General features: G+C 38.1%; 2 protein-coding genes across 3 annotated transcripts; both read right to left on the bottom strand.

The window, feature by feature from the left end:
* Window positions 336-15,881, bottom strand: LOC109712278 (GDSL esterase/lipase At5g55050). Its single transcript, XM_020235751.1, has 5 exons — window positions 15,519-15,881; window positions 1,736-1,863; window positions 1,376-1,612; window positions 865-1,114; window positions 336-753 (listed from the first exon to the last, which is right to left on the bottom strand). Exons 1-5 carry the CDS (start codon window positions 15,769-15,771, stop codon window positions 533-535), a joined length of 1,089 nt encoding a protein of 362 aa, XP_020091340.1. The 5' UTR covers window positions 15,772-15,881; the 3' UTR covers window positions 336-532.
* LOC109713515 (DNA repair protein RAD16) lies at window positions 19,192-26,161 on the bottom strand. Of its 2 annotated transcripts, XM_020237640.1 has the most exons (15): window positions 26,069-26,161; window positions 24,841-25,973; window positions 24,083-24,205; window positions 23,934-24,007; window positions 23,004-23,067; window positions 22,782-22,928; window positions 22,576-22,661; window positions 21,511-21,580; window positions 21,150-21,272; window positions 20,794-21,024; window positions 20,389-20,493; window positions 20,160-20,312; window positions 19,894-19,982; window positions 19,726-19,806; window positions 19,192-19,629 (listed from the first exon to the last, which is right to left on the bottom strand). In XM_020237640.1, exons 1-15 carry the CDS (start codon window positions 26,097-26,099, stop codon window positions 19,557-19,559), a joined length of 2,583 nt encoding a protein of 860 aa, XP_020093229.1. In that variant the 5' UTR covers window positions 26,100-26,161; the 3' UTR covers window positions 19,192-19,556. The 2 variants fall into 2 exon arrangements, with proteins under 2 accessions (XP_020093229.1, XP_020093230.1); XM_020237641.1 differs by lacking the exon at window positions 24,083-24,205.

Raw genomic sequence — 26,644 nt, 5'->3', positions numbered from 1 at the left:
ATGGTGACAGAGTTGAATTGTGTCTGATTTTAAAAAATTAAAACAAGTAGATCAAGTTTGGAATTAACAGTTTGAAACAAAATGGAACTGAAATTGAACTACATTAAAGTTTTCATTTTGTTGGTTTTCTCGCATTAAAAATATTCACTTTTTGTGTTTTCGTTTATGTCGTGCTTTTGACCTGAAAATTCGTCTCTCGGACAAATTTGCCTATTACTGCAATCCGATATGTAATACTATCAGAATAGAGAAAATCAATGCAATGCAGAATTGCGACGTAATGTTCTTTTAACATCCAGTCCGAGTCTTAAAAACTCTTAAAAAAAAAAAAGCTCTAAAAAAAAAAGATTGTGGAACTCATGTCAATAAACTGTTGCTGCAATTGCCATAAATTTTTATGGTAGTGGATGGTATTGGTATATCTATATTAGTACATGACATTACATTGACCTTTTGTATTTCAATCTTGTTTTACATGACGGGAGATGCTGGTGCATCGAAAAAGGAGTTTTTCAATTCTCATAAATCCATATCAGAGAGCAGCCAACTGCCTTATATTCATAGGATAAACGTAAGGCGCAGATTCGTCGAATGCAGTCGAACTAAGCATGCCGGCGGTGGTCTCTGTTGGATGGTAGAAGTCCCAGAAGATGTGGTCCGACCGATTCGCACAGTAAGTCGAGATTGGAATGCAGGCGATCTTCGCGTTCAGATCTCCCAGACCACAGCATGCAGCTTTCACCTCAGCAAATCCTATAAATTATCAGCAAAGAAAGGGATGGGGGAAACATAAGGTTAGGTACGAGCTTTCGAAGTTCATGATTGATTGAAACCGGGAACCTGCGAACCGGATTGTTTTCGTACCATATGTTGCTGGTTGCTGGATGTATTCGAGCAATGCAAGTGAGGTATCGAAGAAGGAATAGCTCATGTCGCCGAAATCCGTTGCCATGTTCTGAAGAAGAGAAGTAACTCCTTTATTGTACAGAACTGACATATCATTCGCTTCTTGATTGCAGCCCTCGGTTTTGTTCTGCTTCCGCATCGACGGGCAGCAGCCGATCGGCCCGGTGCCAATGAACGCGAACTTACGGGCGCCGAGGTTGTATATTCTCTGAAATCGAGATTTGAAATTTGTTAATAACAAGCTATAACTATAACAGCAAGTAACAATACTTTTACTCGAGAAGCAGGGAGGGAAAGCCAATTTGAAGGCTTTGCTTCTAGCTGCAGCTGGAAGCGGCGAAGGAAATTTTAACAAGCAAAACTTTTAATGCTTTTCTAAACCTTCGTACTCAACAACAACACTTCTACAGAAGCTACAATCGCGTCATACACATGCAAGTTCTAATCTCTTACACGACTAACTCTATACCTTTAGTTGGCCATCAAGTGAAGAAACTAAGGAATCGACAAATTGTTGTTGAGGACTCTTGAGCTTGTTCTGTGAGCTCGATTTAACGTAGTGGAGCATGTCATTGCTCCCGATCACGATGACGAAGATCGACTTGGCTAGGTGGCTTTGGGCTTGGTCACTCCCAAGCTGCTGCACCAAAGCTCCATATACAGTTGAGTAGTAATCTATCTGTTTGTTCAGTGCAATACACTGATCCTGCAATACAAATGGCTTATGTTAAATGCGTAGCTATCGGTATGCATCAAGCCATGTTATTTTTTAAATTGTTCCATACAGATGCTTCGGAGTTTGTCGAATCAAACTGTGTTAAGAGCTTACTGAGTTCGTGGAATCAAGAACCCCAGCACCTCCTGAGGCGAAGTTAACGCCATCGACAAAGGCAGAAGCATTTGAGTTAGACGAGATGGAGAGATAAGGCGGCGAGGTTGGTAGTCCGAGCTTCTCAGCTGCCACACCAAATTACTAAAGTTAGGAACATTACATGGCGCGAGCAATAAAACATGCACTTATTTACATAAACTAAGGCCCCGTTTGGTTCGAGGGATAAGCGGGGATAACGAAAGTTATTCCCGGTATTCCGCCAAACGGGATAAAATTTGATCGGAATATTTTATCCCGGTCAAACCTTGCTATTCCCGATTATCCCGGAATAGCAAGAAATTTGCTATTCCACCATTTTGGTGGAATAGTGCTATTCCAATGCTTAATTTCAAACTTAATTAAAATTATAAATTGAATTAAAACTAAATTAAATAAATATAATATGTTATATATTATAATACATTATTTTTATTAAAAAATTATTAATTGTACTATATTAATACATATTATTTATATTTAAATATTATAATAAAATTTTTAATAAATTATATTTAAATATTATAATAAATTCTTTTTATTAAATTTAAGTTTAAGTAGAATTTTTTTAAAAAATTATAAATTTATTATAATAAATTATTTTTATTAATTGTTCCCACCCTTATTCTTATTTTAAAATTTTAAAAATTAAAAATTTAAATTTTTAAAATTTATAATTTATAATCTCAAAATTAAAATTTTAAATTTAAAAATATAAATTTAAAATTTTAAAAATTCAAAGTCAAATATAATAAGAGGATAATATCATTACTTTTTATTTATAAAACCCACTATCCTTCTTATTCCATCTTACCTAATCAAATGCTATTTTTTTATTCTCAGAAATAACTCAATTTTCATCCAAACGTAGAATTGATCTAATTCCCGCTTATATCTCAATTTATACCTATCTCTGAAATAGTCACTTTTTGCTTATCTCCGAACCAAACGATACCTAAGAGCCTAATTTGGCCCTGCATTTGGTATTGCAGCGCAGCACGCGAAAGCGGACTAGTGTGTTGGTCAGATGTGATAGACAGTTTGATGCACCGTCGAGCTAATCATACCCTAAGCTTGGATGTGATTAATTTGTGAAATTTCAAAATCCTAGTAAGCGACATTGAAACAATGAGTTGATTTTTCCTTCTTCTTTTCTGAAAAATTGAAACAGTGATTTGATAGATTTGGATTCGAGTTTATAGTTTAGTGGGCTTCAAACTTGCGGAACTTTTTGAAGAATCCAGCCTTAGTGACAAATTTTAGCCCCATTTAATCAGTACTTAATTGGGTCATGTGAGGTCTATGTGGATCAATTTCAAATTAAGGCCCAAATTCAAGCACAATTCCCAAAATTGGTTCTTCACTTGGACCCATTTTTTTAAGGCCCGCCAAACAGAGTTCTTCGGCGGGGACCTTTGACCCTCCCGAAGAAAAAGTGGTTTAGTAACTCAGACGCCCAAGATACCTAAATTGGGCTGGGAATTAGAAATTAAATTCCACATGAAAAGTTGGGTTAATGAGGAATTGGATTCAAAAAGTTTTCGTCCTATCCCACCACCAAATCTTTCTATCACCTCTCTGCGTTGCTAAACCGTAACTCTCAGATAGTATTACTTTATCATTTTATCTTATCAAATCCAATCATGTGCACTAAACTGGCTCATATTTACAAATGCATTGGGGCTTAGATAATAATTAATGAAAACAATTGCTGACCGTGTTTTCTGGTTAAGCAAGAGATATCATACGGCTTTGGACGAAAAAGTCTATCATTGGATCGAATTAGCAAAACTCAATTTTGACTTCAAAGTATACTCTTTGAGGACGTTTTGGACTTCAAAAAGGCATTCATTTAGAGTGTTCAATACACGGAGGAATTCTACACTGTCACACTTGCACCACGTTTTCAATAACAAACCAATCATATTCCTTCTTTTCAAACAAAAGTATAATAAAAATACTTTTTTATAATCATGATGGGACATATATTTTTAAAAAAATTAATTTGATTAGTTTGTTACGCCACGTCACTAATATATCTATTGTATTCTAAAATTTTTCCAATACACTTGGCATAAAACATTTCGTTGAGGAAATTGTCTACGAACTTGTTGATTCCCTCTCCCACTGGTTGGACCTGGACTAATGAATGAAACGCGTGGATAAATGGGGCACTTCAAAAATGATGTGATGTTACGTACGTACCTGAACCAATAGAATCCTTGATATTTTGGACTCTCTCTCTCTCTCGAGAATGATCTTACATGCGATACTACTGTGTATGGTATATATTTGTACCAATCCAATTCAGTATTATCACTAACTAGAAAAAAATAATAAATATATTGTAACATCTTTTTAATTACCGACCGTCTCTAGAGTAAGTGGCAAAGAACTTGATGGTTAGTATCCGAGACCGAATTTTGAATCATAATTGATTCACATTTTTCAGCTAAATTTATTTCTAAATGAAATAAACGAAACGGATAGAGTGTTATCTATCTCTAAAAAAAAAAAAAAAAAACATCTTTTTAATTCGATATTGTTTTTAATGTAAAAATATAGAATATACTTTCCAATTTTTTTTTTTTACAGAAATAGTGTATTTACTAGCAACTTCTACATCATTTTATAAATTGTGTATATAATTTAATGAATGAATTTCTTTCTCGCTCTCGTAAGTGATGCCAAATATATATAGAGAGAGATAGAGCAGGACTATATACTGTATTATTAGAATTACAGTAGCTTATGTGCTCCTAAATTTCTAACCATTTTTTAATTTTAATAAATGATTAAGATAAAAGGGAAAAAAGAAATTGAAAAAAAAAATTAAGTATTTCAATTTAGTTTCTCTTTGAATATCTTTTCACTTTCTCTTTTCTCTCTTATCCTAACCACTTATCAAAATTGATGAATAATTAGAAATTTAGAAGTACAAAAACTCATGTACTCTTAGTAGCGCAGTAGCCATATTTTATATATATATAGAGTCCGGCTACTATATTTTTATAAGTATTGGCTCTCTTATCCTCATAAGTTTTTTGCCCTTAGATTTATTCCATTGATCATTTCCACCCGCTAGATCATACTATTCAACCAACTACCCACTCAACCCTAGGGGACCACTATTATTTTAAGTGAGGGCCACCATCATCCTAACCACACATCCCATCAATCAACGATTAAAAATTTATGAGTATTAGGGGTTCTATACTTATAAAAGTATAGTAGCCCCAGCCTATATATATATATATATATATATAGAGTTGGACTGGGCTACTATTAGTAGCAAAATCTCATTGTTGCTACCAGTTTTTTAGCCTTTAGATCAACTCTTTTCATTATTTCTAGCCATTAGATTAAATACTATAACCCAGTGGGGATCACTCAACCCTAGGGGGACCACTCAACTCTAACCGACTAATATCATCCTGACCCTATAATTTTTCATCCAAGGGTTAAAAACTTGATAGCAAAAAGAGCAATTTACTATTAATAGTATTCCAGCCTAATTCATATATATATATATATATATATATATATAGTGCGGCTAGTATGCTTATGGAAGCACGGAGGTCTCCGTGCTTCCAATTTGTTTTAGATGTTGGGACTTTCGAATCGACGATCGGCTCCGTTAGACTTGATCTGGAGTATTTGAAGTACCTAGAAAATAAATTTTGCGATTTTTCGATATCATTTGCCTAGTGATCGAAGGGGCTCAAAATCAACGGCTGAAAATAAAAATCTCACAAAATGTGATGATATGACATTAAAAATTTAGATCAATGATATTGATCTTATTTTATATAGTATAAAGAATTTTCTATCAAAATTTTATATGATTTGAATATTTCTACACCGTTAAATTTGCAATCTGTTCACTACGGCCATTAAAATTATTGATTTTGAGCCCCTTTGATCACTAGGCAAATGATATCGAAAAATCACAAAATTTTATTTTCTAGATATTTCAAATACTCTAGATTAACTCTAACGGAGCCGATCGTCGATTTGAAAGTCCGAACATCAAAAACAACTTGAAAGCACAGAGGCCTTAGTGCTTCCATAAGCATACCGGCACAACTCATATATATATATAGAGAGAGAGAATTGAGCTCCTATGCTTTTAAAAGTATCAAGTTATTGATGCTTGTAAATTCTTAGCCATTGGATTAAGAGATATTCGGTTAGGATGATGTGAGCCCCTTAGGGTTGAGTAAGTGGTTGGTTGAATAGTATAATCTAATGATTGAAAAATGATTCGAGGAATAGATCTAACGGTAAAAAACTTACAAGCACCAAGTGCTTGGTATTTTTACAAGCACCATAGCTGGACTATATATATATATATATATATATATATAGAGAGAGAGAGAGAGAGAGAGAGAGAGAGAGAGAGAGAGAGAGTGTTTGACTGGGCTACTATCGGTAGTAAACTTATCGGTTTACTACCGATTTGTTTTTTATCATAGAGCTTCCAAATCGACGATCGGCATCGTTGAACATGATCTAGACCATTCAAATTATTTAGAAATCAAATTTTATGATTTTTTCGAATCACTAACTGAACGATCAAAGGGTCACAAAATATATATATATCAAAAGCATCAAAGTTATTGATGTTGTTTTATATGGTATAAAGAATTTTCTATCAAAATTTCATGCGATTTGGATATTTCTACACCGTTAAACTTGCAACCGGCTCACCACGGCCATTAAAATTATTGATTTTGAGCCCCTTCGATCACTAGGCAAATGATATCGAAAAATTACAAAATTTATTTTCTAGGTACTTCAAATACTCTAGATCAACTCTAACGAAGTCGATCGTCGATTCGAAAGTCCGAACATCAAAAACAAAGTGGAAGCACGGAAGGCCATAAGCATACCAGCCTACTATATATATATATATATATATAAGAGTAGGGTTACTGTGCTATTAGGAGCACAGCAGCCTTTGTGCTCCTAAGTTCTTAACCGCCCATCAAATTTGATCGGTGGTTAGGGTGAATGAGAGAAGAGAAATTGGAGAGAAATTCAAAGAGAAGAGAAATTGAGAAACCTAATTTCTCTCTAATTACTCTTTTCTCTTTCACCCTAACCACCCATCAAATTTGATGGGCGGTTAAGAACTTAAGAACACAAGGGCTGCTGTGCTCCTAATAGCACAGTAGCCCTACTATATATATATATATATATATATATATATATATGGTGAGGCTACTATGCTATCGGAAGCACGGAGGCTTCTTTGCTTCCAGCTCGTTTTCGATGTTGCGACTTTCGAATCGTCGATCGGCTCCGTTAAGCTTGATCTAGAGTATTTGAAGTACATAGAAAATAAATTTTATGATTTTGCGATATCATTTGCCTAGTGAACGAAGGGCCTCAAAATCAACGGCTGAAAATAAAAATCTTACAAAATGTAATAATATGACATTAAATTTTAAATCAAAGATATTGATCTTGTTTTATATAGTATAAAAAATTTTCTATCAAAATTTCACGTGATTTGGATATTTCTACACTGTTAAACTTGCAAACGGCTCACTACGGTCATTGAAATTTGTTGATTTTGAGCCCATTCGATCACTAGGCAAATGATATCGAAAAATAATAGAATTTATTTTCTAGGTACTCCAAATACTCTAGATCAAGTTTAACGGAGCCGATCGACGATTCGAAAGTCGCAACATCGAAAACGAGCTGGAAGCACGGAAGGCTCCATGCTTCCGATAGCATAATAGCCTCACTCTATATATATATATAATTAGGCTGGAATACTATTAATAGTAAAACACTCTTTTTGCTATCAAGTTTTTAACCCTTGGATGAAAAATTGTAGGGTCAGGATGATATTAGTCGGTTAGAGTTGAGTGGTCCCCCTAGGGTTGAGTGGTCTCCACTGGGTTATAGTATTTAATCCAATGGTTAGAAATAATGAAAAGAGCTGATTCAAAGACTAAAAAACTGGTAGCAATAATGAAATTTTGCTACTAATAATAGCTCAGTCCAACTCTATATATATATATATATATATATATATATATATGAAGCTTCGTCAGTAGTCCACCTCCCATTTTCTTCGTAGCTTTTATTTCCACTGGCGTCAAATGGTGTATTTCGTGTGAAGTTTAATATATATATATATAGTAGGGCTAGAATACTTGTAAAAGTATCATGGGGGTGATACTTGTGTGTTTTTAGCCTTTGGATGGAGAGATGTGAGGTTGAGATGATGGTGGTAGGTGGTGGTAGGTGGTGGTAGGTGGAATAGTGTTTAATCTAAGGGCTATTAATAATCAAAAAGTAGATCCAATGGCTTAAAACCTAATAGCACCATGATGGTGATACTTGTAAAAGTATCATAGCTCAACTCTATATATATATATGCAAATATTGAAATACATGTCATGCCTCACAATCATGCAATATGAAAATAATGCAATTTATGCAACCAACTAGTAGTTCAATCGATACTACTTTCAATCCTGCTATTCATAGCTCATCCAATTGACTTCGAAGTTATTCCTCTATTTTAAATTCGTGTCAATTACAATTCTAATCATATGGTCTCATTTACCTTCATCAACTATCCACCCAACTCGGTCTTGAGTCAATCATCCGCGGAGTACCGCGTAAAGTCAGGCTCGAGGCAAAGGACGTCTCACTTGCACCTCAGCCTTAAATCCACTCAACTAGGATATTGCTACAGCTCATGTGCTTATTACCCAATCACTTGGCTAACACGAAGGTTCGCCCTCAATCTCACGTTTTTAAGTCTCATAGGGGAGGAGTCTCACTGCTCAACTACCCCCGAGACCGCCTGCGGACAGCTAGCAGCAGTCGAGGCAGCACACGATGACTGCCTCTCGTGTGTCTAAACTCCGGAGTGCACAGCTTGTGTGGAGCAACAACAGCAAGCGCAGACAGGCTATGCGAACACGATCCAATCCTTGTGAACTGGGAATATCCTACCAACTAGGGATGGCATCATCATGGGATCAATGTGCTACTATACTCATTGGTCTAGTGTTTCAACTACACTAGGGTACTCATATGCTACTCGTCATAGGTTTACATTAACTAGATGCCACTCGTTATCAATTAGATGTTCTCGAAACACTACTTGCACATTCACTAGGTTTTCATTCACCTAGGGTCCAATTCACATTTACCATCTCATTATAGGGTTCCAAACCATATCATAGTGTTAATGCTACACTCGTATTTCACATGCCACTCGATCTAATGTATTTCACAATATCGACATTCTTATACCATCTAGTATATAGATATCCACATGCACATTTTATCTAGCATGTACTACAACATGCAATCATGCATCCATCTAGCATATTCTCATCTAGTATAATATGGTTCATGCATCATACAACATCATTTTCATGCATTCATGTGACAATTAACTCATGCATTCATCTAGCATTCAACACATTATATGTCATTATGCATTTCATCTCAACGGTAGGCAACATCAACTATATAACATGTTTCAAACATTCATATTATCATATAAGCCTACCAATACACCTATATGCATCAAATAGAAAACCATACTCCACTTTGACATGGAGACGACCGAGTCACTTCGGTGAGCACAACCACCTCGATTCGCGTTCCGATTGCTTGTCGACACTTGCAATCGGCCTCCCGCGTTACACGCCGCCTGGCTTGGCCCAATCCAGCAATTGCACATCAACCGTGCACCAACTCGCGGCTCCGAAAATTATAGGTCTACAGCTAGCCGCCACGGTGCCCCAAATCCGTTTTCATGATTTCTAGACGCCGCCTCGGCCCTCCAGCAGGAAACGAAGCCAAAAACACCGTTTCTTCAATATCTTCGCACCGGCTCGACGAATCGCCGAATCGACTTCGCCAACGCGTTCGTATACCTAGCAATTAGGTTCATATAGGTTCAATTTAGATCAAACCCATCTACTAGCAAAAATTCTATTTTTAAGCCCTAGGTGTTTACTATTGCAAGAATACCCAAATTGGAACTTGATTCATGGAATTTACATTCATTTAACATCCTAGGATTCCATTAAACCCATTTCTAGAGTTTATAAATAAAGCTCTAAAGATCTACCATGAGAGGGCTCAAGAAGCTCACCTCAAAGCTTGCTCCAAACCAAGGAGAAGATGAAGAAGATGAAGATGATTCACTTCCAAGCTTCAATCTCCATCAAATCATTCAATTTTGGGAGAGATCTAGAGAGAGAAAGGGAGGTTTCTCTCTCCCTCCATATATGCGTGTGTGTGTGAGGGGTTGTGTGTCACGCCCTGGGGCTCAGCGGAAGCCTACCCGGCACGTGTCCAGACCCGCCATATGTCTAAAACATATAAGGCGTCTACAAAATTTCCAATAATTAAAACTGTAATACAAAGAGATCTAGTGATATCAGAGCATTTTACAACTAGTTCTAAAACAAAGAAGAGAACATAAAGCTGATAATCCACTAAATAAAAGCATAAAGTAAAAGCAATAGGAGCCCCATAACGAGTGCTAAGTAAAGTACAAGGTGGTCTCTCTATACATGGCACAAAACCTCTCTCTCTCTCAAAATACAAAAAGGAGGAGTAACCACCTAGCGCAAAAGGACTCTCCACGAGCTAGCTAAGCGACACTCTTGCCGCGATCCCGTGCCTCCGCCGGTGCCGAAGGCTCTGAAAGGAAAACATAGAAACAGGGGCGTGAGAACTATTAAATAATAGTTCCCAGTGGGCAATTACTGACTTCAGTGAAATGCACCACTAGGCCCGAGACTATAAAAGAGGGTCAGTGTACAACTATAACAAGAGTATAAATGCACTGTAAATAAATAAATAAACGAGTACCCAATAATCATGATATCTCTACTTAGCATGATTTGCATGAGTAAAAAAAGCAACTACTATATGTATACACATGAATACCCAACATGTAATGCATGAATATGCAACTACCCGAAGTCCACAATGTAATAGTAAAGATGTCATTGTTTACTATTCTAGTCAATGTTCACTCGTCACTTTATCTGTTTAAAGTTCAGCTCTGATAAGACCCACCCGAAGGCTGTCTGGCTTTACCCTGCCTAATGGCCCCGTGGTAGTCAACATCCCGACCCTAGGAATGAGCCTTTCCCACGACAATCCACTTCGGCGCCCAATCCCGCATGGCGAACGTATCGCAATGGCCAACTCCGGAGTGCCAGCTTGTAGGGAGCGACCCTCACAAGCATGTGCGAATGAGCACAATGGCAAGCATGCTATCAGTATGTCACAAGTACCAAGTCCTCATGTCTACAACATGGAATATGTCACAACTCTCTCATAGGCCTATCTCTATGTCATCATGTCTAAAACATGGAAATAATAGATGCCCATGGCCTACCTCTATGTCTCAATACAATAGTCTCATAATGTGCTAGTCTAAGTGCCCCATTATGACACTTTCGTTTACTAAGTCCAAGCTTAACACAAAGGTTTATAAATGCTTAATTAAGTCATTCTAAACATATAGAACATGATTCTAAACGACTAGCATGAGCACTACCCAAATGCATGCATCAACACCCACAATGCTCTACTATATAGAGTAAAAATTTTCTTTGTGGGCAGAGCATAGCGAGGCTTTCGTGCATGAGGAGCGCGAATCTCATAAGCGTGAGCGGGGAGGGGGGAGGTCGCTAATGAGCGGTTCGGAGGGGCAGTCAAGTTCTAGGTGCCACTTGAAGCCGTCCTTTACTCGATCCTCCCCAGGTTGTGTGGTTTGTGGTGGTACCCACCAGGCGCGGCGGTGTGCGCTGCGTGATGGAAGATGTATCCATTGTGGGCAGCTAGGCCATATGCGGGATGAGTGTTCGCGAGGTGATAGCCGGGCCTTGGCGTTGGTGACGGCTTTTTTCTCTCCGGGACAGCCGGCGGGTGTGCCACCTGCGGCACGGTCGGGAGAGCGAGTGATGACAGTGATGCAACAGAGGGGTCCGCGGCGGGCGCCAAGTGGCTATGGACACACGACCCAGCTTGAGGGACCTGCTGCTGACGGCGTCATGGCAGGTATGGTTTAGTTAATGCAGTTATGTGTTTCTGCATGATGTAAAGTGGTGCATTGCATGCATTGAGCATATTGTAAGAAAGTGAATTCTCGAAATTCGAGGATTGTACTTCATCCAGGAACGACTAATTGTCGAGAGTGTACCCTTTGTGGGAGTTGGAAATGTCCGAAACACAAAAAGTGCTTTGGAGTTGAGTCCGCGAGAGCAAATGAGGCAAATTGCATCATTGGGCTGATGTTGCTCTCGGGGACCGGTCTCTGCAGGTGAGAGACCGGTTCCACTGGCTAGTTGTAGCGGGGTTGCATGATGCAACCGGTCCCTCGTAGGGGGGGGGGGGACCGGTTCCCGAACGTGGTCCCAGCGAGAGATGCCAAAAATTGGCTAAGTCCTGAAAATCGAGCTCTCGGGGACCGGTCTCTCAGGTGAGGACCGGTCTCCCGAGGACCGATCTCCTGGGGAGAGACCGGTTCCCGAACGCGTGCGCCCGAGGGAAGCTCTAGGGGACCGGTCCTAAGTCGGGGAGACCGGTCCCTCCGCGCGAAAACTGCCCAGTGAGGGCAGTGCACAGGGGGGAAAGTTGAGGGGCTTTTATGCAAAATGGCTTTTATTTGAGTGGGCTGAGCCCTCTCTCTCCTTTACACTCTCTCATTCCACTCTCCCTTACTCTCATTTCTCTCTTGCTCCCTCTCTCTCTCTCTAGAAAGGAAAGAAGGAGAAGAAGAACAAGAAGGAGAGGAAGGAAAAGAAAAGGAAGATAAGGTAGGATAAGAAGAAGGAGATCAAGAGGAAGGCTTTGAGCACCTCCATCTCCCTCTCCTCTTCCCATTGGTGTAGCTCTTGAGGTAAGCTACTAAATCCTAGCTTTGTAAACTTAGGGTTTTTGGATTTTATGCCTTGGATTGGGTCAAATGAACCATAAGCTAGCTTCTAAATAGATCAATCCCAAGAATCTAGGGATTTATTGGGTGGTTTGCTATAGGTGCAAACCTAGGGCTCCAAAATGGGGTTTTTGTAAAAGTATGAGATTGGTCTCATTTGAAGCCTTGGAAGCCCTATTGTTAGGTCACAAAACGTGGGGGCGAAGTCGATTTCGGCATTCGGCGAACCGACGTGAAGTTCTCGGCAAAATCGGGCCGGGCTAGTGTTGATTCGGGCGAGGAAGGCTAAAGCCTTTTCGTAGAGCTCGCCGAGAAGGATTTTCCAAGCCTCTACATCGATTAAAGGTGGGGGGTGTCATCCGAAACTTTCGAACTCCTTTCTATGTCTTAGATTGCATTTAATCTCACGCATTTTATTTTTATGGGACATATATTTGTACTTAATTTTTATTATTTATTTAATTGTGTTATTTTCTTCCGCTGCGTACACATGATTTTCTTACAGTGGTATCAGAGCCACCCTCGTCGTTTGTTTTAGATCTAATCTCTCTTTCGATATTAATTGGGTTTTTCGGAATGATCGAAATCAAGATAATGAGGTTTTTTTTTTGAACAATTTTGATTATTTCGAAACGTTAATTAAAACCAATGCACGATGCACCATTGACACGGCCGTAGCATTCGGCAAGCGGGCGAGACGGTTGGAAAGATTGCATGCAACCGTACGTAAGTAGCCTATGCATTACTTAGTCATCTCGATGCCATGCATGCACGTGTAAATTTAATGCTTTACACTCATCTAATTAACTACGGTGGCCATGCATGACGAATTAGAGTATGGCATCACTAATTAATTAGTTGGGCATGTGATTGCATGTGATGTGTGGTGTAGTTGCATGAACGACGCGCACATGTTGCAAGATCCGCGCGCGCCATCCGAGTACGTATTTCATGCGGTGCTCGTGTGCGACATGGCTAGGATGCTGCTATGTCATGCGGTTGCATCGTGAATCGCAATTTAAATTAGTTTTTAAATTTTAAAATTTAATACATGAGATGTATTAGATCTTTTGTAATAATTTTACGAAAATTGCGATTCTTGAAATAAATAAAGATTTATTTTAAATTAATCCGAAACCCAATTAATTAGAATTCGAATTAGAGAATTTGTTATTATATGCATGTGATGTACATGAGGTGATGATCATGGATAGCGACCTTGTGATGTGCATGTATCATGTGATGATGTGAATTTTTGTAATTTAATAAGGATCCAGTATTAGATTATATTTTTTTTTGGTGCCTGCGCGTGCCAATTAAATTATGTAATTTGGAGACCTGCGTGTCTTATTAATTTTATGGGTTGTAAAGTTATTGTTGTAAAATTAAGAAGGCAAAAGGGTAGTTTAGGTTCCAGAGGGATTCGTTGTATTCAAGAGTTGATGCGATGCGGATCAAGTTTGGACCAGATGCTGATCAAGGGAGAAGACAAGAGTTGATCAACTCAAATCCGATCGAGACGCAGAATAAGAAAAGGTTTTCTTGTGTGTAATACCCTTATGACCCAATTCCGGCCTAGTGGCTCAGGCGCGAATCAAGATAAAATCCATGATCATCACCGGTGGTTATTTTTTTTTTATATATGCGATATATGTATGCATGTGATACGATGGTTTGCATGAGATGTAAATTAATAATAAATTAAAACTGATGAGACAACTAATCTCCCTAAATAAAATATTAAGTTAATGGTGTTATGAACCCATTAGTGGCCTTCCACCGTTGTAGGGTGTGGGCGTCTCTTTAGTGTTGATTGATGCACCCGGATACGGGGGTCAGTTGCATTAGGGAGCCGCAACCATTCTATTGGCATGAGATGCTGTGCGGTAAGAAAGGGGTTNTATATATATATATATATATATATATATATATATATATATTAGAATAATATTAATAGTACCAAATCATTGATGCTATTAGATTTCGGTCCTTAGACGAAGAGAAGTGCAGTTAGGATAATAACAGTGTTCTAGAGTTTAGTGATCGAGTAGTTGGTGGAATAATATGGTTTAAGAGGTAAAAATGGTAAAATGAATAGATCTAATAGTGAAAAACTTGGTAACAACAAGTATTTGGTACTATTAATAATATTATATCCCGACTCTCTCTCTCTATATATATATATTTATACCTTTTTCCCAATTAACGATGGCCACGTATGCATGTTGATGATTTACGTAGAAACTGTTAGTAAGTATAGCTTTACTCAATTATTTAATATCATCATAGATTGTCGATATAATTAGTTTAATTTGGATCATATATATTTGAATCACTGGTACGGATCCAAAAAAAACCTTTAGTTTTTTCTTGTTTGCAAACACACATATATGTACAATTCAATCCCTGCATCCTCCACTGTAGCTAGCATCCTCTCCCTTTGCTTTCAATAGAGGAGTCCTCTCTCTGCTTCTCAATTAGTTCTGACCCCCAAAAGAGTAGAATTAATGACCTGCAGCCTCTCCCATACATAGGGCTGTTTGACCTCAGATGAGAGAAGTCAACGTTTTCATGTATCATTTATTTCCCTACTATGTAAATTGAAGCATGTAGATCGACGATCAATTCACTAAATCTAATCATTTTGATGCATATATATATGTGTTTACGATTCAATTAGTTCAATACACAAGATTATGTGCTTAGAGAAAAATATCTATATCTTGGTATATTTCATGAACTAAAACTAGCAAAAAAAAGAAAGAAGAAGAAGAAGAAGAAGAAGATCATATAGAAGTTCTGTACCGAGGAAGTCAGCGGAGTTCTTGCCATTGCCGAACCGTCCGGTGGCTTTGCGGCCGGGGTAGTCGACGCCGTTGTGCGGGAAATCGGCTTTTATTATGGAGAGATCCAAATGGTTGTTGTTGCCTACATCTGCTAGTGAGTCTCCAAAGACATACACTGCTGGGACCATCCCCTCACCATAGCAACAAATACCACACCCCATGCATACTAAAACAAGTAACACCAAACAACTACAAGTTAACTTAGAAGCCATTAAGAGAGAGAGTGTGTGTGTGAGAGAGAGAGAGAGAGAGAGAGAGAGAGAGAGAATGGAATGAGATTCTCAATCTCCCACACACACATTCACTGTGGTAGCTGCGGTGGACTTCTCCTGGATTTAAAGAATGAGTAGAGAGAGAAAGTGTGGTCTAGAGGGAGAAACGAGAAATTATTAATTGCATGCACCTGGTCCTTATGTATCTGTCCATCTTATGCACCAAACATATATAGTAAATGATGGCCGTCATTAATACACAATTCGATAAATACAATCTACAACTTTTATAAGTATAAAAAATCAGAGCATTTAAAATATTTACAATTCGATAAATACAATCTACAACTTTTATAAGTATAAGAAATCAGAACATTTAAATATTTATAATCTACATTTTAGAAAGAATTTGTAAAATAGTCATGCATGTACATATATAGGTCTTTTGAATATCAAAGATTAATTACATCTAATTAATGTATAATTTTTTTTTTCAATTTTTGGTCTCCATAATGGAGTTTTAGGAGTGCGTTACACGGTGCACCGGATGCGTGCAATAGTTTCTATAGTTTAATTAATATTGTACGTACACACCTGAGGATCTGAGTAGTGGACATGCTACGGCGAATAATATAAACGCGGCATCTGGGTGGGTCCAAACGTTGCCTCCTTTCATACTCTTTCACACTTCTAATAATAATAAATATCAAGCATTACTTCAAAAGAAGAGTGGAGAAGAAGTAGGATAAGAAGAATCCCACTCAGTGTACATGGAAAGAAAAGGACATCAATTTGTAGGAGAGTCGCTTTTTTTGGGAGGAATTCTACACTGCCACACTTGCACCACGTCATCAATAACAAGTCAATCACAATTTTTCTTTTCAAACAAAAGTACAATAAAAATATTTGTTATAATCATGATGGAAGATATATCTCTAAAAAGAGATATTTGATTGGCTTGTTACACCACGTAACCAATATACCCGTTGCATTCTAAAATTTTTCCTTCTTTTTGGACAGCTGTGTACGTAATGCTTTTGATGGAGAAGTGGAACCTGTTGTTCGTCTCATATCTTATACTAGTGCTTTTGGGGAAATCCAAAAGCTACTTAGAAGGAATAAGCCAATGGAAATGGACATCTACGCATATATAGTGTGATCATATTCGTCTAATTATAATTAATGGTAAACATGGAAAGGAATTGATAGGTTTTTGAATAGAGCAATGCTATTCATACACATATGAGCATGCTCTCATGCATAATCCATCTCGAAATACAACTTTAAATACATTTGAACACATTCTCGGATATAAAGGTTTATGTTGTACTTACTATACGCTCACATAAGATAGTGTAATTAATGTGCTTTTTCTCGAATTTCAGCGGTTTTTTCAACGGAATAGAGTTGTTAATTTCAAGTGTTAGCTAAGCCAAACAAGTGCTAAGAGAAATCAAATATAGGCTGGAGAAGGAATATATATAATCCAATATACAATCATCTAATGCTCGATCCCAATTAATTCCCTGCTAGCTAGCATTATTTCTGTAACTCGGGTGGTGTTGCATCTCAAAATTTAGCTTTGCATCACCTAGCTAGGACAACAAATGTGTGTGAACAGGGAACAGCTGCAATTTGTTTTGTCACGGCTGGATGACGATGATGACTCGTAAATTGTGAAAGATAGAAAGAGGCGTGGAAACACGCTCTTCATGGGTTTGTCTCAATGTCTTGGGCCTTCAATTTCAACAGTGCTTTTTTTTTTTTTTTTTTGAGAAAAAGGTAGCAAGCTACCTGCTTCATTCATTAGGCAAGATGAACTAAGCATACAGGATGAAAGCAGCCGGGGCTTCCTTACAAAAAAGGATACATCGAAAAGAGACAAGCAGAGAAAGGAAAAAAAAATAATAATAATAAATAAAAAGCAAGGGAGGTCAGGTGGTCAAAGAAAATCATTCCAAGAGGCCAGCAGTAGATTGACGCGCTCAACCGCCCGAGAGGGGTTGGAAAATTTATCTCGGCAGATAATATGATTCCTCTCTGTCCAGACGACCCACCAGACTGCCGCTAAAACTGTTAGACCTGTAGTTCTATTTGAAACATCGCGAATATTAGAAACCGTAGACCAGAGAACCCGGACGTCATCGGGGAGTTCCGTGAGGACTGCCGAACTGTCCGCACATAGGATAAGGTATCTGAAAAAAACGCAGTTGCATAAGAGGTGATCACAGCTTTCCGCGCTAAGAGCACAGAACACACAGTTTTGCTCCACCCATTGACCTCGAGCAAGCAGTCTATCGGCCGTAAGAATTCTTTTGCGTAGAAGTAGCCAAATAAACACTTTAATTTTAGCAGGGGTTTTCAATGCCCAGATGAAGGCACTCGTCGGGTCTCTCTGCCCAGCATCAGTGAGAAACATATAAGTGGATTTTACGGTGAATATTTGATTCGATGTCCAGCGCCAGTTAACCGAATCCGGCGAATTAATAGGGCTGAAGGGTTGAAGTAGGGCCTTAAGCGACGCCAACAGTCTGCGATTCTCTGCTGATAGGGACGATGTAAAACCATTGCAGATGAAACGCCATCTCCAGCCATTGCGGTACCAACATTGAGAGACTGTAACCTCTTTATTCCGTACTCTATCAAAGATAGTCGGGAACAGGGTTCTCAAAGTGGTTTCTCCTATCCAAATGTCTGACCATATTCTGATGATTCTTCCGACTCCGAGCGTGTAGGAAGTACCACATTTGAACAGTGGTTCAACAGTGCTTCTTATCCTTAGGAATTATTGGTTTGCAGTAGTTTGAGTTCTGCACGTGCATAGTTACAAAGCTCGAGCCTTCAGCCTTCTCGCATAATAATAGGTTAGTGGTACCGACCGTTCCTAGCACAAGTGGCAAAAAAGCTTGATGGGTGGTATCCGAGATCCAAGTTTGAATCCTATTTAATTCACATTTCCAGCTAAGTTTATTTCTAAATGAAATAAACAAAACAGATAGTATGTTACCTTTCCCTCTCTCAAAAAAAAAAAAAGGGTTAGTGGTTAGGATGAGGTTGGGTAAGGAGCCTGCAGTCATGATCCCCAAAAACAGAGGGAAAAAAGGTAAAAAGAAGTTTCAACAAAGATAATTGTTGGAGAATATGTGATGTGAACACGTTGACTGGTGAGTCCACTGCTCTCCTATTATCGGTTAGGTGGATGGTTTTCAATTAGTCGACTAGTTTATTTATTTTACTTTTTAAAAAATAAACTCGACTAAGAAGGCAAAATAATTAAACTTCAAACTTAAAGCCTTGAATAAGAACCATCAAACTTTTAGCCAATTTTGCGAGATATGATCGATGCAAATCAGCTATTTACTGTCTCTTTTTTTATGTATAAATAAATAATGAAGTGATATAATTCAAGAACCGGCAATATGCTGAAAAGAGATTTATTGACTACTTTTGACGATTAAAGAGTATCAAAGAGATCTCCAGAGACAATTTTCAGGAAACCAAAAAGTTAAAAGTAACTGTTTTATGTACAGTTTCTGACAAAGAGACACGGCAAAAGGGTAAGCCTTGAATAGAAGGATTTATCATTCATACCCTACCCTGGTTACACCATACTAAGTGATCGACAAAACATTTTGGCCTAGAAATATAAGCATTTTAGGCCGACATTAGTTGAACAATGAAAATTCATGGATAGTTGCATTACCATTTTCAAATCACATTTATATTCAAAAAGAAGCTTTCTTGTTAGTTTCTTCCATTTTTCTTTTGTGTTCCAACTAAACTGATTAGGTATGGAACAAGAACCGCAGATCATCTGCAGTCAGTTTTGCCATAGCATCCGCCGAGTCGCCAACAGTGCTTCACGATAAACATTGCAAACGCTATATCAGCCTTAATACGCAGGGAATTACGAATCAACAGTAAAGTCATTAGTATGTAGCAATTCAGTCTTACCCCTGAAAAACAAGCTCCTTTTTCTCTTGCAACTTCAGAATCCGTTCCTCGATCGTGTCCTCGATTACAAATCTCACACTTCTGAATGAAGCAAATAGGATTATTGAAGACTATGGGGAAGAGTCTTAGAAGGGATGTTTATGAGAATGCATAGCTTTTATTAAGCACCTGATTGGCTTATACTGTCCAATGCGGTGGATTCGATCTTGAGCTTGGTTCTCGACAGCCGGATTCCACCATGGATCCATCAAGAAAACCTACAAAAATCCACATAGTCAATGGTTTATCAGTACTCTGTTCCTCACATTTCACAATATGAAACGTGTCAGAATAAATACAACTACTTTAAAATAATAGGGAGCTAGAGATATTAGGAGAAACTCCATTTTTTACTCAATCGGGAATAGATCCACATAACGAAGATAATAACTCACATGAGATGCCACAGTGAGATTAAGAGCTACCCCACCAGCTTTCAAGCTCATAAGAAAAATTTTGCAGTCGGAGTCATCAGTGAAGGCCCTTATTGCTTTCTCTCTCTCGGAAAGGGTCATACTTCCCACTAACTGAACGCACTTGATGCCGGACTGCAAAGTTGATGTAACGTTAGTTCAAGCATGTACGGAAAATGAAATAAAAAGTGGCAAATGATAGTTCGGTTACCCTTGTCAGAGAGAAATTAATCAAATCCAAAAATGATGTAAACTGGCTGAACACAATTCCTTTTGCAGAGCCATCACTTTCAACCATATTTCTTATCTCCTCTCTCTGCCATCAAGAAAAAAGACCAAGAGAACTTATTCCAGAAAAAAAAAAAAAAAATGAGAGCTCATGTTTCATTAGTCATTAATGTGTGTATATGGCATAGCATCATATAACTTGGGCCTATTTTCAGTAAAAGGTGAGAAAAATTATCTTTGGAAGCTTAATCTACCAAATATACAACTTTTCGTCCTCTTGAGCAGTTGCAGATTCTTAAAAAGTACATGCATTTACTACCATGGGAGAAACACAAAATAGACAATAAAAAATAAGCAAGAAGGTGGGTTGGAGAAAGAAGTATCTTACCAAAGCATCAATCTTCGTACTTGTCTTGAAGTCCGTAATATTATTTAACCTGCTCAAAATTCCCGAGCGCTTAAAACCCTTGATGGCTGGCACCGACGGCTTTTCTCCAGAATTTCTTGTTGTTAAGTCAACAGTAAGGGGTTTTAAACAAGTGGGACATGACGCATTCCCCAGACTTGCAGAATAATCTATCAAACAAGCCTTGCAAAATGCATGCTTGCAAGAGGTAACCTGAACGAGAAAGATGATGCAAGAACAATGATTTTGGGAATAAAGCATTTGGCTGGTTAAATATCAGCATTATTTTAAGACACATGTTTAGTGCAATTTGCAACAGGAGATGATAATGTTCTTACCACTATATCTTCTGCTGGATCATGACACAGACCACAAGTGTTTTTCATACCATCATTATCTTTAATTCCATCAGGTAGTTCTGCAGTTTTAGAATAGATAACAAGGTATGGATGGTCCACTGCCTGGAATCATAAGATAAGAATTACTACCATGTTCACTTTACAGTGATGATGAGATTTCTTAGCCAGTATAAATAAACATCCCTCTCTTAATGTAATAGGCATTCTGTTGACAACTTCTGAAAATTAAAAATGATAATCCCCCCCAAAAAAAGTAACCAAAAGAAAAACATAACCTAAAGCATACAAAATAATCATCAATATTTCCAAAACTAAGCACGGTCATTCTTATGCATCACACCTGTCGCAACCGAGTAAGAAGATCAAAAATGTGGGCATAGTTATTCATCAAGGTTCCAGCCGTCACATATCTGGAAGGGAAGTTAAGATGTCAACAGAGTTGATTCATTTCAAATGAAAAAAATTAAAGTAAAAGCTACTCAACAATGCAATTTGAATCCGTTGTTATCAAGTTCAGGACAGAACAAAGAACGTATGGTTTCTGCATAGGAGGATTACTAAAAGATGAGTTACATAAAATTTGGCATACTCTCCTCTTTGAGTACTTATCTTTTACCGGATGTAAGTTATTCAGTTCACTTTTCAAATTTTCAATCATGAGAATGAACCGCACTAGAAAATTTTCCCGGCTTGTACAAGCCAGGCTTTTGTCAATGGTTTCAGATATCTGATGCCTCATTGCTAAAGCTGCTACTCAACAGTATCCAGTAAAGAAAACTTCGGAATAGTAAAACCATTTTTCCTACCCATCTAATATACTGCTGCACCTCTAGCGACCCGCCACTATCAGAATAAAATACGTGAATGTATGCCGAGTTCCTTTTATACAGAGAGACGAGAAAGCGTTGCCCTTCTCTGATCCTTCCAACTCTCGTTATGGACAAAATCTATGGTGTAACCAGCACCATTCTCCACTTCTCATGCAGCTAAGAAAATTTTGAAATCAGCATCTTTGTATGAACCAAAAGCAAAATCTCTTCATGTCCTTGGAAAAACATTAAGTTAGGATGTCACATCCATAAGTATTATGGCTTAAAGTCTTAAAGAAAATTGCTTCTGTCAAGTACAGATCTGCAATACTACATTGCATCTACATAGTAATGAATATGCATTTAATCTACCAAAAATAGGCCTAAAAAGTCAATAGTCTCACAAGTTTAAAAAAGGATTCTCTAGAGAATCACATGAGGAATCTTAATTCTGCTTGACCAAGATGTGACATTTTAGCTACTTAAAACATATTTTGCATCTAATTTCCAGAGTAGTACCACCAACAGATATAAAGAATAATTCTAACATTCTATTTTATATGTTATAAAAATGAACACAGGTAGGGATAACGCACGAATCAAATTGTACACGACTTTGGGTGTACAATGCTTCATAGAATTCCTGTTCATTTTCATCCAGAGAATCACGCCTCAAAGTAACCTATAAAATTAGCAAAACCATTCAAATGAGTGATTGTTATGATTTATTCAGAAGGCATAAAAACTGAGTAAAAGCAAATGCTTTTTCCTAAAAGATGAAATAAGAAACCAACAAACTTACAATTTTTGGTGGAAGAGCAAGATCTGCAGCTCTCCCACTCTTTGTGCGCCTCAACACTATATTTTTTAGAAGTCTTTCTCTCAACAAAACCATGGCTCTTCCGCCTTCAGGAGCCATGGATGCACATTGTATTGGATTGGATATGTACTGGTAGGGTTACATCTCAATCAGAAAACCAATTATTGTAACTGAATCAGTAAGAAACCCAAAAGAAAGGCTCACTTTGTTCCACCAGCAGAAGTGCCTCACAAAAGAATGAGGACAGTTGACACAGTCCTTTGAAGCACTGCACAAACAAAAAAAACGCAAGCATTCTTTTAATGTCCAAAAGGAGAGAGAGGGAGAGGGGGAGGGAGAGAGAGAGAGAGAGAGGGAGGGAGGAAAAAGAAAAATTAACAATATATACCTGTATTTGTTTCCACTTGACAAAGAATATAAAGATTAAGAAAAAAAGATTTGTGGTAGACTTGATATCTAGCATTATCTCAAATTATTACTTTAATCATATTTCAGGTGCACGTACAATCTGAAACTTTAAAAAAGACAATGATAATTTGTTTGCAGGAACCATCACATAATTAATTTGTCATGATGTGGGATGACACAATTTCAGGAAATATTCCAAGTAATTTCTATTGTCTAATCGCGATTATCTTGTACATGCTTCCTTTCAGGAAAGACAGAAACCAAATATGTGCATATAATAATCCTGCAAACTCTCATTTAAATTTTTTAACTAGCACATTGAAATTAATAAGGAAGATATATTGCAAAAAAAATTCCTTATGGAGAAACGCTCACAAAAAGAAGTTAAAGGTTCAATGCATCTCTGATAGTAAAAGAATCAAGATTAGAACATCATTATCATCAATATCATATAAGCCTTCTGCCAGCAACATAGCATGAGCAAAAGCACAAATTGATATCAAGAAAAGTCTAATGAAGAAGCAGATATTATAACTGGCTAAAAACTCAACATCAACAGAGTAGAAATTGCTTCCTTCATACTTTTAGAGCCAAGCAAGTACACTCAAGGCTACACAGAAACACAACGCACTCGAAAAAGTCACATACTGATTCAATACTGAAGATAAGAATCATTTAACCTAAATTCTTTCAAACAACAAGTCAACAAGAAATTGAAAGACTCACCCATAGTCCAACACTTTACAATCACAATCCTTGCAGAAGTAAAAGGAGTAGGGGAAGATTTGTAAAAATCGAACCTGTCAAAAAAGCATCAACAATGCATAAGATTAAAGATTTCAATTGCTGTTAGCTTCAAAATTATAGCTACAGACCAAAGAATACAGTTCTCCAACTCGATTTTGTAAAGGAGTGCCACTTAGAGCCCACTTATACTGAGATTCCAATGCAAAAACAGCCCTTGCGGTATTACAACGCCTATCTTTTATGAAATGGGCCTGCATCAGGATGCACAAGGAAAACTAGTTATTTTAAGCAACATGGACTAGGTGAAGTTTAATAAACCAAGCTGCGGAAAAAATAGCGTGAACTAGGTGAAGTTCAATAAACCAAGCTGTGGAAAAAATAGCGCCACGATATATGGATCAAAATCAAAAGCAAATTTATTCAGTCTAATGAAGGGATAGCAATAATATGTGCAAATGCAAATGACAACCAATGGCCCAAATGAGCGCAGAATAAGAACTTATTTCTTGTCAGTGGTGAAGATTAGATTTTTCAATTTGTAAAACTTCCTTACCACCCAAGTCCCCTTCATTTGCTCAGATAATAAAATAAAATGCACTAATACATTACTCTAATATCAGGAATTAAGAACCGAAACTAGAAATTTGGCAAGATTTCTCACAGCTTTACAAATCCTTCAAGGTGATTGAAAAGATAGGCAAAGTAAAATGCAGGCTTAATGGCCTATATATTAGCCATCATGTATACCTGCCCTGATTTTATTGCTATGAACCATTAGGCAAAATAATTTATCAAGATACAAAAATATGACAGATAGGCAAGGCAACACGCTATCAGAGATTTTCCACACTAGCATAAATAGAAATATTGCTATCAAAAAAATTACCTCGTCTAGAATAATACGTTCCCATCTCACCGAGTGTAGAACCGATTGCCTTTTATCATTAAGTGGCTCAGATGGCTTCTCAGAACCCTTCTTCTCATCGTCAACATCTTCTTCTGAGCTAAGATGAAGTGCATCATCATGCGTCTTGGCCTTCTTTTTATTTTTCTTCTTTCCACCCTTCTCATTCTTCACCGACACAGCACTCCCTTTCTGTTTCACCAAGCACTTCTTCTTCTTACTCACTTGTTTAGATTGCTTTTCTGTCTTACGAGCAAAAGGACCACAATAATATTTCAAATGAATTCTCATCTTATTAGAATTGAACTTCTTCCCGCAATACTCGCACTTCTCCTTAGGCGGCATAACATACTTCCTATAGTCAGACTCTATTGTAGAATAAGTAGTCAATACAAAATCATAGTCACTAAAATCACCATATGTGTGAGACCTCTTCGCGCCATGATATACCAAAACCCTAGCACTCCCCTTCTCAGTGTACCTCTCAATCTCACCCACCCACTGTATCACTGCAACTACCGGGCAAATAACTAGCGTGCATTTGGTCCTTGGAAGTGAGGACGATGATGTAGACGGCAAATCAGAGCTTGCTACTACACCGATGCTCTCTGATCGGAGATAACGCGAAGTAAGAACAAGGGAAATGGCTTGGATCGTCTTACCCATCCCCATTTCGTCCGCAAGGATTCCCCCTCTAATGTTGGACTCCTCCTGCTTCAAAGCCCATGCGAGCCACTCCTTTTGGAACCTCAAAAGGGGGAGGAGGATATCCGGAGCCGGATCGACTATCTCGACCGCGGATTGCTTGCTACTGCCGCCACCTCTTCCCAGCTCAAACTCATCGATCCACTTCGAGTTCTCCTCCGCCCACGCCTCCCATATCAATGGAGGCTCGTCATCGCCTCTCCTCCTCTTCCTCTCCGCTCTTCCTCTACGACGATACATCATTATAGGTGGAGGCGGGGGCGGAGGAGCAGCGGCTTCTTCTACATCATCGTCCTCGTCTTCTTCGGATTCGTCGATGCCAACGACGAAATCGGAGTCGGAGGTGGAAGATAAACCCTCGTCATCGGAGGATTGGCACGGTTTGACACCGCGCTTCCTCTTCCCTCTACCTGTAGGGGATCAATTACGAGCGAATTAGAGAGATGAGAGGAGCGAGAGAAAAAGAGAGAGAGGGAGAGGGGGACTAGGGTTTTGGGGGACGCACCATTGACGGGGTTCCGAGCTCGGCGAGCCATGGCGGCGAATGGGGTCGGAGGGGAAAAGGGGGCGAAGAGAAGTGAGGGAGTGAAAGGGTGGGTTTGAGGGTTTGGACGTCTTTTATTGGGGAGTGTGTATATATAGTGTTAGTGAAACGGCGGGAACTTCGCTTTGTCGTGTGGTTTGGTTGGTTTAGTTGATGGAGCCTATTTGAAGAGTCGATTGAATCGGATCTCATAGTTGGGTGCTTGATTAGAACCAGAATTGGGATTGGGTTGCATGGTTGGGTCAGGTTGCGTCAGATTGGTTCGGATCGCATAGCATATAATTTGCAAATTAATACAGTTTATTATGTAATACTAATTATTATTTAACCCTAATTAATAATTTGTAGAGAATTAATAATGTTTTAGACTTTTTATCTGCTGGAATTGAGCTTCTTCGTGTGCAATTCTAAATATAGCAAACTATAGAATCAGCTACACATAAAATTATTATATCTACAATAATAGTAACTATATGCTTCCAAACAATTTCAGAAAATAGACAAAGATGACTTACAAAAAGAGTATGAAAAATCACC

The sequence above is a fragment of the Ananas comosus genome, linkage group 7 (genome assembly GCF_001540865.1).
Source record: "Ananas comosus cultivar F153 linkage group 7, ASM154086v1, whole genome shotgun sequence".
Classification (NCBI taxonomy): Eukaryota; Viridiplantae; Streptophyta; class Magnoliopsida; order Poales; family Bromeliaceae; genus Ananas; species Ananas comosus.
This window is presented reverse-complemented; position numbering and strand designations above follow the sequence as displayed.